Below are 12458 nucleotides of genomic sequence, written 5' to 3'. Positions count from 1 at the left end.
TACTGGCAGCAATACGTCTTAAATCCATTTCTTATCTACCAAACGTAGTTCCCGGATATGGCAATGGCCATGGCCAATGAATTATCTTTGATTCATAAAAATCAAAAATGATGTCACAAAACAAAAAACTCCTGATCCTTAAATATTTTATTAATAGTAGTAATCAAATCTCGATGATATAAACGATTATTCTATGGAGAAAATTACCTAAGTATTCAGCTAAACGACATGTAAATGAAATTTTTGAGATTTTACTTAAAATATATTTTAGTGAACAATTGATCAGATAGCATATTTATTATTTAGTGAATTTCGATGTGATTATTCTTTTTTTTTATTTTTGCCATTCAAAAATAAATTACCGTTAATGTTTGAATTTGAGAATTCAAAACCATTATTATTATTATAAGCTGTAGATTTAATTTCACTCATCTCTTGATTTGTAGAGTAGGCAAAAATCTATACTGGCCACTTTCCACTTATTTTAGATACCGAAAAACGCCATTATTCAAAACTAACATTTAAAATATGTTGATGTAGAATTTTAATAATAATAAGTGATGTGCTAGAGAGCAAAATATTGTTTAATGAAAAGTTTTTTTAAGATTTTACTTGTTTATTTTAGAAATTACTTCTTTTTAGCTTCCTTAACTGCAGACGGAGCTTTAGTGACATCATCTGGGTTTTCGGCTGCATCCTTCAATCTCTTAGCCCGGATTCCAACAAGTCTTGCAAGAGAACGAGCCTGTAATTAAATGTATTATGTTAAAAACATATTATATATATAGCAAAGAAAACCATAATAAGCTTTTATTTATCATAATAATTTGTGTTCTTTTTTAGAAAATAATCAAATAATATTTTGCTTGGTGTCACTGGTTAGAAGTTCAGTTCTATTTTTTTAAGTGATAATTTAAAGCATTTTATTTTACCATTACACTAATCAACGAGGTTTAGTGAATTAATGCATGGATAAGGAATAACATTGCTTTCTCATAAGAATAGGCTAGAAATCAAAATCACTATAATTATCTATTTCATGAAACCTATTAATCTTTAGTTTTTAAATCTTTTAATGTTATGTTTACGTTATACATTTCTTTTAAAGTAATTTTATTATTTATTACTTAATTATGTAGAAAAAATAAAACTACAAAATATTACAAGCCAATACAATAATATGTTGTAACACCAATCAGAGCGATTGATGTCACTTCTTAGTAAAATTTTGTATTATATGTTACCAGCAATTAGTATAATTCAGTATTTTAGTATTCTATACCATAAATTGACAATGTAAATGTCCCCATAAGATTATAAAAACCGTCAGTAGATAATTTTACGGATATTAGGATGGTATGGGAAATGATTAAAGTAATATCTTACTCCTCTGAGGTATTGGTATGCTTTGAAGTCCTTCTCCTCCTCAGTGATAACACGGGCAGAAGATTTAGGTGCTGGCTGTTCTACGGGCATGAGAGGTCCACGAAGTTGCGTTGCTACTTTACGTTCCTCCTCGGACGCTTCACCCTTCAGTACCTTAAATGTATTGTTAAAAACAATCTTAGCTAAATAATTTTATAATTTCATAAACATTCTTAACTTACATTAATATATTGGCAACAAACATATATGCTATTCAAAATTTGTTGTTTCTCTTTTTGAATAAAATCTCTATCTCATTTAATTAAGGTCTTCACAAGTATGCTAAATTAAGTATCAAGAATTCAGCTCAAAAATGGGGAATGGAAGTATCTTGATGGAGAATGGACACTATGTTCTCACATTACCTCTGTCTACCTGGCTATGTGATAAATACATATGAGTTTAAACTAAAACTACTGTCCATACTTCCAATAATTCATACAGTCCTTGTCAGGCTATACATATTTGCTTTATATTTCTAAAATGTACATACTTGATAGTAAGTAGCATAAAAGTGCAGTTAACAAACAATATCACTTACTTTTTTCTATATTGAATAGTTTTATTAAGGATGTGAACAATATAATCAAAATGCTAGAATCAAAAAACAAAGAGGTTTAGTGTGATTGTATTGAAAAATTTTGACATTTATTTTCCATAAAAGCTGGGCCAGAAGTTAAAACAGGTAGTATAGAAAAGAAAACAGTAATTACCTTCTTGCCCTTAGGGAAAAGAATGAGACGGGCACGATATTCCTTTAATCTTTGTACATTAATCTGTAGTGATTCCACAGACTTGTTGCGTCTTCTTGGGTCTACAGAAATTCCAACAGTCCTAGCAAAAGCAGGGTTCAGGCCGGCAGCCTGAAAGAGGAACATTAAAGGTAAAATGATAACAAAAATTTTAGCACACATTACAACATTATTTTGTTCTCTGTCTAGCGATAAAATTATTAAAGGTGATGAGAATTTACCCTAATCTCACGAAGAGTAAATCCGCGCCCGGCGCGAACTTTTGTATGGTATCGCACAGTTGGACAGCGAACAACTGGGCGCAGGGGTCCAGCTACAGGACGAGGTGCAATAGCCTTTGCTTTCTTAACTCTGTTTTGCCTCCTGCGGTGTTTCCGAGCAGGCTGATTGAACCAAGTTTTTACGAATCTTTGCCAATCCTTATGGAAATGGCCATTAGGAATCATATTATTTCCCTTCCCCATGATTGCGATAACCCCACTTCACCTAAAATGATTAATACCGAGTAAAATATTAAATGTTATATACAATTAAACTCTTTAGGAATAAATACAATTCACAATTTCACAAAATTAAATAGAGATAGTCAAGGAAATTTCAGATTAATAAAATAACTAACCACAGGGTTAAAACTTCAAGTCAAAAAGAAATATTTAGCACCGCATTCACAGACTATATAAAATGTCACTGTCAAATGGACTCAAATGCTTCCTAAGTTCGGTTTAGCATCCTAATTTTGTTTATGATTATTAAATATAATTTGACAATTCTAAAACTAAGGACAATTTTATTAACTTACTGTACTATTTGTTAACTTTACATATAGTATGTATATTTATTTAATAAGTATATAAATAATTTGTTTGTTTCAGTTATTTTCAGCTTTTAATATTCATACCTTTTAGTACACATATTTTTTAAATGTATTCCTTGAAACATTGGTAGATAGTAGTGGCAACAGTATTTGCAGCTGTTAAAAATGTTCGTGTACAATTTTTTTGCAAATGCTCTATCATATTTTTTCTGTAATCATACGTTATAACTTGAAAAGTTAGTATATGTTCTTTGTTGAAAAGGTTTTTAAACAATTTATCATAGCGGTGTCAGAGCTTAAGCACCACCTTAAAGGCCACCAACGCACCTGTATCTACTCTGGTGTTACACGGGTTGTGGGCGGCGGTGATTACTTACCATCAGGTCACCCGTTCACGCTAGTTTGTATTTTTCTCTAAAAAAATTTTTTTTTTTTTTTTATCATATCTAAAACATTACTGCAACACTTTTTATGGTATTACTAGTTACTGCCGCCGTATAAATACTACACACAGAAACCGTAAACTGTTTGACATAATCTAAATCTATCGAAACTCCTACTGATCCTATATATTCATATAAAATAAAAATTTTCTAGAGCTATGCTCAATGGATAGTGTATATGCACCTACCTCACTCCATCCTACCTCCATCTACCTACTTTAAATAATTTACTAAAATTGATAATTTTTGTAGTGGCAGGAGAAATTTTGACAACCCATTTATTATAAGAAAATATATTTTTTAGAAATATATTTTGGAATGTGGAAATAAAATAAAACAATATTTCAGGTTACAAGGAGAACTTATAGATGCTGTGATTATATTATTGTCACGGTTAGACCATGATAATGATATGATATTGTCATTATCATTGTCTAATGATAATTCATTATTAATTTACATATAAATATAAAAACTCATAAATTTACGTACATATATTACAATGTAAATAAAACATGCAGACAAAATATTTATCAATATTCATATAATTTATTCTGTTAATTAACTCTATAGTTCCAAATGATAATTGCTACATATTGTGAAAAATACAAAATTTTATGAATATCATTCATAATATTTACTCTATCACAAATGCTTTACTGGAGTACCAAACCAATTTTATTAGGGGTTATACTAGGACACCGCCAATTATATAAATAGTACTGTAAATTTCCATCACCAATTCCAAACTTAAGTGGTTCCAAAAATTCTTTATTCTCCATTAGATCTAAAGCATTGAACACATCAAATCCTGAATTTTTTGCTGTAATCAAAGCATCTAACATTAAATCAATCCATGGAGTTTTGGTTGAAACATTGTAGAATGAATAAGCAGCTTTTAAGGTTTTATGTACAGGATGATACACAACTGTCGATGGCAGGGTATAATAACTAACAAAGTCAGTAATAGAACCATCAGTTGCTTCTACAATGTAGCCATCAATTATACCAACTTGTGGGGTAAACCAATGTTTAAAATCCTCTTCTGAAAATATTGGCACCAAGTCAAATTTTTGTAAATAGTCATTTAATAACTTAACAACTTTTTCAGAATCTTTAGGCTCCATTTTGCGAAATCCTGGAGTTTTTGGTAAGTCAGGTAGTTTAAATAGCTTTAGAGTTCTTTGCATAGTCATATTGCGTGATAAATGACTAAATTTAATGTCAATCAATTTCTTCGGGTTAAGTGACCTGTGCCAGTAACGACAGGTACCAATAGGTTTTGGTAATACAATTCCAGCTGTATAAACACCTTGAAAAATTCCTGTCAAGTTCACTCTTCTGGTTATTTCTCTTATTAATACTGGCGCAACGCGTTTTGAACGAAGCTTCTTATGAACACACAAAAAATTAATTTCTACTACAGTTTGGACATGGTCATATATTCTGAGTGTAGCTGGTATAGCAGATATAAAACCAACCAATCTACCTGATTTCACTACACGCACTCCACAATGCCACTCCATTCTCCATCCGGGAGGTTGAAGGGCCCATTTTAAAAAATCGGTTTGGTAGTCAAAACGAAACATGCAATCGTCATCTTCAACATAATTTTCATTTAACAGAGTGTATAATTCTTTAAGAACCAAAGGTTCGTTTAAATTAAGCGTATCCCATTGAAATCCATCTGGTAAAGTATACGATTCTGATCGTATTTCATCACGAGATTTAGGTGGTTCTATTGATTCATTTGTGACAATTTTTTCATCCCATTTAGGAACTGGTTGTGTCGACCAAAACTGATAAGATTTATGCAAAGCTTCCTCAGTAGTTTTTGCGGGCTTTTGTTGTAAGTTAAGAACTTCCATCGCCATTTTCAAATCCTTAAAAGAAATGTTCTGATGAACATCTCCGGAATTAGGAATAGCAATTCCATCGCTAGAGACCGAACCGCGATTATCGCCATCTCCTCCACTACGTTTTTTTTTGTTCTTATTTTTTTTCTTAGGGTTTTTATCATCAACTGATTTTTCATACTCCAAAGATTGTGTTATTTTATTATCTTCCATTTTAATTTTTGGTTAAATTAAAAGATCGAGTTTTAAAACTGTCTCTCCTGCTTTTTGGGTAGGTAAATGGCCACAGACAGTAGGGGTGGACGATATACATAGATGTATTAAAAACACTCGATATAATGTATCGATGCATCGAATCCAACACTTATTCATGAAACTAAGTTATTTTTTAAGCATCGAGTAAGCATCGATCTAATAAATGCTGTTGCTTTTTATTCCACAGAAACCTGCGTTGAATGACTGCTAAGGTGCTAAGTAAAACAATATGGTGTTCAACAATATTATGCTATTAACTATTTATAGTAAGCGTGATAGCACGCACTTGATACAATTGATTTAAGTGACTTTCTTTTTAATAGGAACCTGTTTTTGTGTATCTCCTTCTCCGCCACGTAGATTCAACTTATAGAAAAAACAATAAATGTATGGAAAACATCGATATGTTTATTGATACACCGACCAACATCGAAGCAACCTTCCGATGCATTACATCGAAAAATACATCGATGCTTTTTTTCAATGTTCATCACTGACAGACAGACTATATAAATTATCAAATACTGTATTATTGAATATTGTGATCACAGACTATTAATATATGGTATAAGAATCACAGATTTTATATGAGAACGCAAACAAAAGTACCAAAGTTTATATTTATTTTTTCCCTAACTATGATATTTAGCAAAAGTGAGATCTTACAGTGAAAACAAAAATATACATATTAAAATTAGTATATAGGCAACTTTCGCTTTGCTAAGACATACAATAATGGATTTGGTACAGAATCGTCGCTGTGCGAGTCAATCTTCTTTTTGACGGATTTTTAAATAAATCTTTTATAAATATATTAGTTACCAATTTAATTTTTTGGAGATCTGTTTGTCACTGATTGTTCGCAATATATAGGATTTTTGCGTTATAGTTAGTGTCTAACCAAAACAAGGTTTCCAGCCGAAAACAAAGCTTCGGCTTTCGTCTCAGTTTCGGCCGGAACCAAGATCTACACTTTCTAATATACAGTATAATTAAGGCCATCGTGGCGCAGCGGTACAAGGGTGTGACTGTAACGCGGTTGTGGGTTCGATCCCCACTCTCTCATTCATCTAAAATGAAATATTTATTTACATTTATATTTCCCAGGTGCCAAAACGCAGTGCCTCTCGAATTCGGCAGAAAGTGGGGAACGGAGTGTCTTAACACTAGATTCCCTCTGCCTACCCTGCAGTGTGCGGGATACAGCGTGAAGCTGATTTATGATCAAAGACGAACTGAAACAGTCGATAGAGGCTCTTAATAAGAACGTATGGCTCAGTGGAGAAAACATTTAGAGGATCTGCAATTTGCGCGGGTTTGATTTCAGCTATGTTCTAATTCAAATTCAAAATATTCTTTATTCAAATAAACTTTATAAGCACTTTTGAATCGTCAAATTGATATTTAGAATTTCCTTCTAAAAATGTTTTTCTATCCTTACAACTTACATATAACACTTAAAACAATAAATATAATTCAAAACTTAAATTTTAAATTTATATCGTGTAGCGTATCACATAAATGTTATTAAAGCTCTCAAATTAATGTCTGAAGTGTTTTTGTTCAAAAAAAGGCAATAATTAACCACGCTCTTACCCTATCATCCCCGAAACTATTAAAGCTATCTTATAAAATGAACTAATTTTGTTCTTGTTTACCTAATTGCCGTTTTTGTTTGAATTAGTGGGATTTAATGGGAGGGAAGGGATGTGGATATATCGAGAACGATACAGCCAAAGTTTACAGAAACGGTGTCATATGGCGGTGAGTTAGTGATGTTATGGAGTGGCATATGTTTGGAAGCACGTACCGAGTTAGTGCTTATCGAAAATGGATATCTCACCGCACAACGATATGTAACCGAAGTCTTGGAACCACATGTAATGCTTTTACCCCATTTATAGGCCAAAATTTTAATTTTATGCTATGCGTCCCCGTACTGCAGGTACTGTGAGTAGGTACCTACATGAGGTTGGTAGCACTCAACATTCTGGGAATAAGAGTTCGACGGCGAAATCCAGCTCCCAGGAATGTTGAACAACTGAAACAGGCATTAGTGAAAGAGTGGGACAATTTGCAAATTCAAAATATTCTTTATTCAAATAGGCAATTGTTATAAGCACTTTTGAATCGTCGAATGAACATATGAATAAAAAGCTACCACCAGTTCGGAAGGCAGTTCTGCTGAGTTTCCCAACTCAACAGTTGCCTCAATAAATTGTCGAAAGCACGGCAATACGCATTCAAACTTTGCTAAGAACCCTAACCCTTATAAAAAATATATAATTTGAAATGTTAGTCGTATTGAAATGTTACATTACCTTATATGGCAAAATTTTATAATTTTGATTTATTTTCTAAAAAGTTTGAAAAGTTATCCTTTATTTATTCCTCTAATGATGCTAGTGTGTATTATAGATTCTTTAAGGGAGAAATAAAACAATAATGAGTATTGTGAATATTTCAGAATATAATGTGTAACAATAGTACATCTTATAATCAGTCATATTAGAGAGACCAAGTTTACAATACAAGGTATGCCCTTCACATAACTGATAAGAAAATAATAAGAAAGACAGATACCGCAAAAAACAAAATAAGCCAACTCCATGAAGGGAGAATAAAAGAAAAGATTAAAGACTAAACTTAAATTAAACTTCTTCAATCAAAGGTCAATATAGCAAGTCAAAATTGCTTACTAGCATAACTGTTTCATATATAGAAATGTTGATAGTTGCTATATTTTTGTTTGCAGATATGCACTCCCAATATTTATTATAAAAGTAGTATAAGTTGGATTAGTGCAATCCACATTTTTCTTTATTTTTCAATTTTTATTCATATATTTTTTTAAAAGACCGGGACTCTTATCAATATATATAAAGATGTTCAAAGCATAATATAAAGTATATATATAGCAAAAAAAGAACCCTCTGTCAATTTTATCAACTTAATCCTTCTTTGTGGCTTGCTGTTTAGCTTGGTGAGCTTGCAAAACAGCAACAGCCTCATCAACCTTTGCTTTAAGAGACTCTCCGTGCTCTAACATGTGAAGCAGTTCAGAGTTATCAATTTCTAAAAGCATTCCAGTTATTTTACCCGCCAAATCAGGATGCATTCTTTGAATAAGCGGGAAAAGGCGTTCTCCTAGCATCTGCTTCTGCTCCTGCAGAGGGGCTGCGGCTAACATGGTAGCCGTCAGTGGCTCCTGACCTTGGATGTGCACTGCAGGTTGAGGAGCCGGCGGATTGCGCATATTAGCAGTGTATTTATAACCAGCTGGACGTCCACTTGTAACAAGTGGTGCACGGATAGATGTCGCTGCAGCAACACCTTGTTGTCCAGTAATGGGCCTAGCTCCGAGAGATGTGCGTAGAGTTGTTTGAGTTGGGCCTCGAGGTGTCGGACGGAACTGTGGCTGCATGTTAGGATATGCAGAAGCAGCAGACTGGGCACTTGGTCTAACAGATGGTTGGGCAGTCCAGCGTGGAGCAGGTCTTATCTGAGTCATTTGGGCTGGCCCATAGTATCTTTGAGCTGGAGGAATAGTAGGTACGAAGTAGCCACCTGCACTTCCAGGTTGGAAAATTTGTCCCATTTGTTGCATTCTCATACTTGCCATTCTCTGCATATATTGAGATGTTAAGTGAGCTTTGCGATCTTCTTTGCGTTGAGCCAAAGCAACATATAAAGGTTTTGTTCCAACAATCCGTCCATTCATCTCAGTTACTGCTTTAGTAGCTTCTTCAGGGGATGAGAAACATACAAACCCGAAACCTTTACTGCGACCATCTTCTAACATAACCTGTAATAATAAAATTATTACATACATATACATATTACTAAATATTTTTAAAAATTACATGTCCATATAACTCAGTATAAATGTTAAAATATAAGATATTTTAGATATTTTGCCTTTACATATAAATATATTAAATTTAAAAAATTAAATGAAAAATGTCACATTCAGTAGGGTAGGCAGAGGGAAGCTAGTGTTAAGACACTCTGTTCCCCGTTTTTCCGCAGAATACTGATGGCATTGAGTGTTGAGTTGCGGAACTCAACGCCCCGCTTCACTTCGACACCAGAATAAAGTAATGGAAATATAAGTAAATATTTCATTGAATACACAACCAGTCGCGTTTACAGTCACACTTTGTGCCTGGCGCAGAGTTATACCTAAAATATAATGGAATGGCTTGAAGTTGTCATGCTGCAAGGGCACAAGTGTATGACTGTAACGCAATGGTCGAGTGTTCGATTCTCACCCAGAGGACTAAATTATTATTTGTTAATATTTTCATTTCTTTGCTCTGGTAACGTCAGAAAAATCGGCGGAAAGTGAGGAAAGGAGTGTCTTAACACTAGGCCTCTGCCAACCCTGCTATATAAAGAAAAAAAAGGAAAAATAATGGAAAATAGATAAAATATTAATGAAATTACCTTAGCAGAAGTAATAGTGCCGAATGGCGCAAATTCTTTGCGAAGTCTCTCATCATCAATAGTGTCATCTAAGTTCTTAACATACAAATTAACACCTTGGTAACGTGTCAAACGTTCAGATTTCAACTGCTCAAATTTACGTTTTAATTCCTTTTGACGTTCAGCCTTTTTCTGAGCACGTCCTACATATAAAGGTTTACCCTCTACAAGTTCTTTGCCATTAAGTTCCATACAGGCTCTTTCTGCAGCATCAGGATCCTCAAATGCTACAAATCCAAAACCTCTAGATGACCCATCATCCTTGTACATAACCTTATGGCTAGTTATTCTGCCATATTTTTCAAACATGTCTCTAAGCATTTCATCAGAGAATTCTTCGCCAAAGTTTTTAACGTATACATTCGTGAACAACTTGGCTTTCTCCCCAAGTTCCTTTTCACGTTCCTTACGGGGGATAAACCTGCCTACGTAAACTTTTTTACCATTCAAGAGCATGCCATTTACTTTTTCAATGGACTTATTTGCGGCTTCTTCTGTTTCAAAATGGACAAAACCATATCCTTTAGATGCTCCATTTTCATCTTGGGCTACTTTACAACTCAAAATATTACCAAAAGCTGTAAATGTGTCATACATAGCTTTGTTATCTATAGTTTTATCAAGGTTTTTAATAAACACATTGCCTACACCTGACTTGCGCAGGGATGGATCTCTTTGGGACCACATGATTCTTATAGGCCTGCCCTTAATCATATCAAAGTTCATGGAGTCTAATGCTCGCTCCGCTGAAACAAAAACCAAACATTTCAAAAACTATATTAAAGAATATATTTATATGGCTTCATTCAGTTTCTATAGTGCGATATTAAAATATTGTAATGATAAATTTAAAATAATCTCTGAAAGTATAGTTTTTATGGAAAATATTCAGACTAACTTTATTTCATTCATTTCATTTATTTCAAAGTGTTTCATAAATAAATCTATATAGATTACAATAACGAATGTAGATTATAATTTACTTCAAGGCCAGTCCCCACTATCTGTCTAGGTTTTAGAAAGTCGCCATTGCATTATATTACATTAGTAATCATTTTACGATAATTTATAATAAAATGTTAACTTTTCAACAATTTTCCTCAAAAAAGTAGATTTTTAAAATTATTGCTTTAAATGAATTAATCAAACGAAAATTTACATCAAAATTTTATTTTATAAAGATATAAAATACTTACCATCGGCAGGCTGCTGAAAATTTACGTAAGCATATCCCAAGGATCTGCGTGTTATCATATCTCGACAAACGCGAATGGAGAGAACCGCACCAGCGGTAGAAAATTTTTCAAACAACATGGCTTCAGTAATATCGGAGTGTAGATCTCCAACATACAGCGAAGCCATGGGATAGTTTGGCGGTCCAGGATTCATTTTATTATATTTATTGTGACCGATTAACAAAATTCATTAATTAATAAAAGCTGCTTCACTTTCTCTTTACGATTACCTATCGCATTCCTTGAGACCACGTTGCACGCTTACGTACACTAAAACTTAAAGGCGAGTGATTCCCGTTATTTTTTAAATATTTTACTATTTTTTTGGATTTTTATTAATTTTGTGATTTTTTTTTATATTTTACAAGAATAATTCACGAAATTCTGAGGATTGTGTGACCTATTTCCGTGACCACACAACCTCACGTGAACACACCTTGCTCACCAAAGGAAAGGTGACGTTTGGGATTTGTGACTTGTAAAAGACAAAAAACAAAATGGCGTCGCGTGTGTGGCCCATTAGTAAAACTAATAATGTCGAAATACTTTCATTATAAGGTTCTAAGAAACATTACAAAGGTATATTAAACATTTATTTAATAATGTTTCCAACCTAGCAAAATAAAATTAGTAAATACTTTTTAAATATGTAGGCATTGTTAATAATATTCACATGTTAATTCAAATTCCGCAGATAAAGCTATAAAAAATATATAGGTTATCTATGCATTGAATCATATTTTATTTTATATTGTTTTGTTAAAATAAAACATATTATATTTATGAAATGTTGTAATTAAGTAATATTTCAAAGAATTGAAAAGATCTTACATAAATTAAAATAAGTAAGAATGTTTTGTTACTTAATTATTCAAAAGTGTATGGTATGGTATGGCTCTAAATTTGGCGTTCCGAACGTGCCAATTGAGAACATATCACTTCGCCAATGTCACGTTGTGTGGAGAAGACACGAAGGAGGTTGTACGGAATCCGGAGACCGGGAGGTATGCGGAAGTGACACTTTGAATTAATAAAGTATTTCTCATTGTTTGTCAATCGTTGCTTGTCAATCATACATGTCGGTGCTCAGTACCTGTTATTACTATTTATTTAAAAACTTTGTTTGGCGAAGTGATTCGTGCTCAACTGGCACACTTGAAACGCCATAAATTAAGATCTGAACTGAACTGAAA

At 33.0% G+C, this 12458-nt stretch overlaps 3 protein-coding genes across 3 annotated transcripts; all 3 read right to left on the bottom strand.

Annotated features, from left to right (window-relative positions):
* Window positions 1-595: 595 nt before the first annotated feature.
* RpL13 (ribosomal protein L13) lies at window positions 596-2945 on the bottom strand. The gene is made up of 5 exons (XM_085192048.1): window positions 2797-2945; window positions 2399-2663; window positions 2139-2288; window positions 1387-1539; window positions 596-745 (listed from the first exon to the last, which is right to left on the bottom strand). Exons 2-5 carry the CDS (start codon window positions 2639-2641, stop codon window positions 629-631), a joined length of 663 nt encoding a protein of 220 aa, XP_085048174.1. The 5' UTR covers window positions 2642-2663; window positions 2797-2945; the 3' UTR covers window positions 596-628.
* A 1016-nt stretch (window positions 2946-3961) lies between these two features.
* Window positions 3962-5602, bottom strand: Nmt (N-myristoyl transferase). Its single transcript, XM_085192045.1, has one exon. It carries the CDS (start codon window positions 5501-5503, stop codon window positions 4091-4093), a length of 1413 nt encoding a protein of 470 aa, XP_085048171.1. The 5' UTR covers window positions 5504-5602; the 3' UTR covers window positions 3962-4090.
* Window positions 5603-7995: 2393 nt separating this feature from the next.
* On the bottom strand, window positions 7996-11741 carry pAbp (poly(A) binding protein). Its single transcript, XM_085192044.1, has 3 exons — window positions 11227-11741; window positions 9992-10776; window positions 7996-9350 (listed from the first exon to the last, which is right to left on the bottom strand). Exons 1-3 carry the CDS (start codon window positions 11417-11419, stop codon window positions 8496-8498), a joined length of 1833 nt encoding a protein of 610 aa, XP_085048170.1. The 5' UTR covers window positions 11420-11741; the 3' UTR covers window positions 7996-8495.
* Window positions 11742-12458: the final 717 nt, after the last annotated feature.

This window comes from Heliconius melpomene, chromosome 10 (assembly GCF_056956725.1).
Source record: "Heliconius melpomene rosina isolate 202511_hmr_F chromosome 10, ASM5695672v1, whole genome shotgun sequence".
NCBI lineage: Eukaryota > Metazoa > Arthropoda > Insecta > Lepidoptera > Nymphalidae > Heliconius > Heliconius melpomene.
This window is presented reverse-complemented; position numbering and strand designations above follow the sequence as displayed.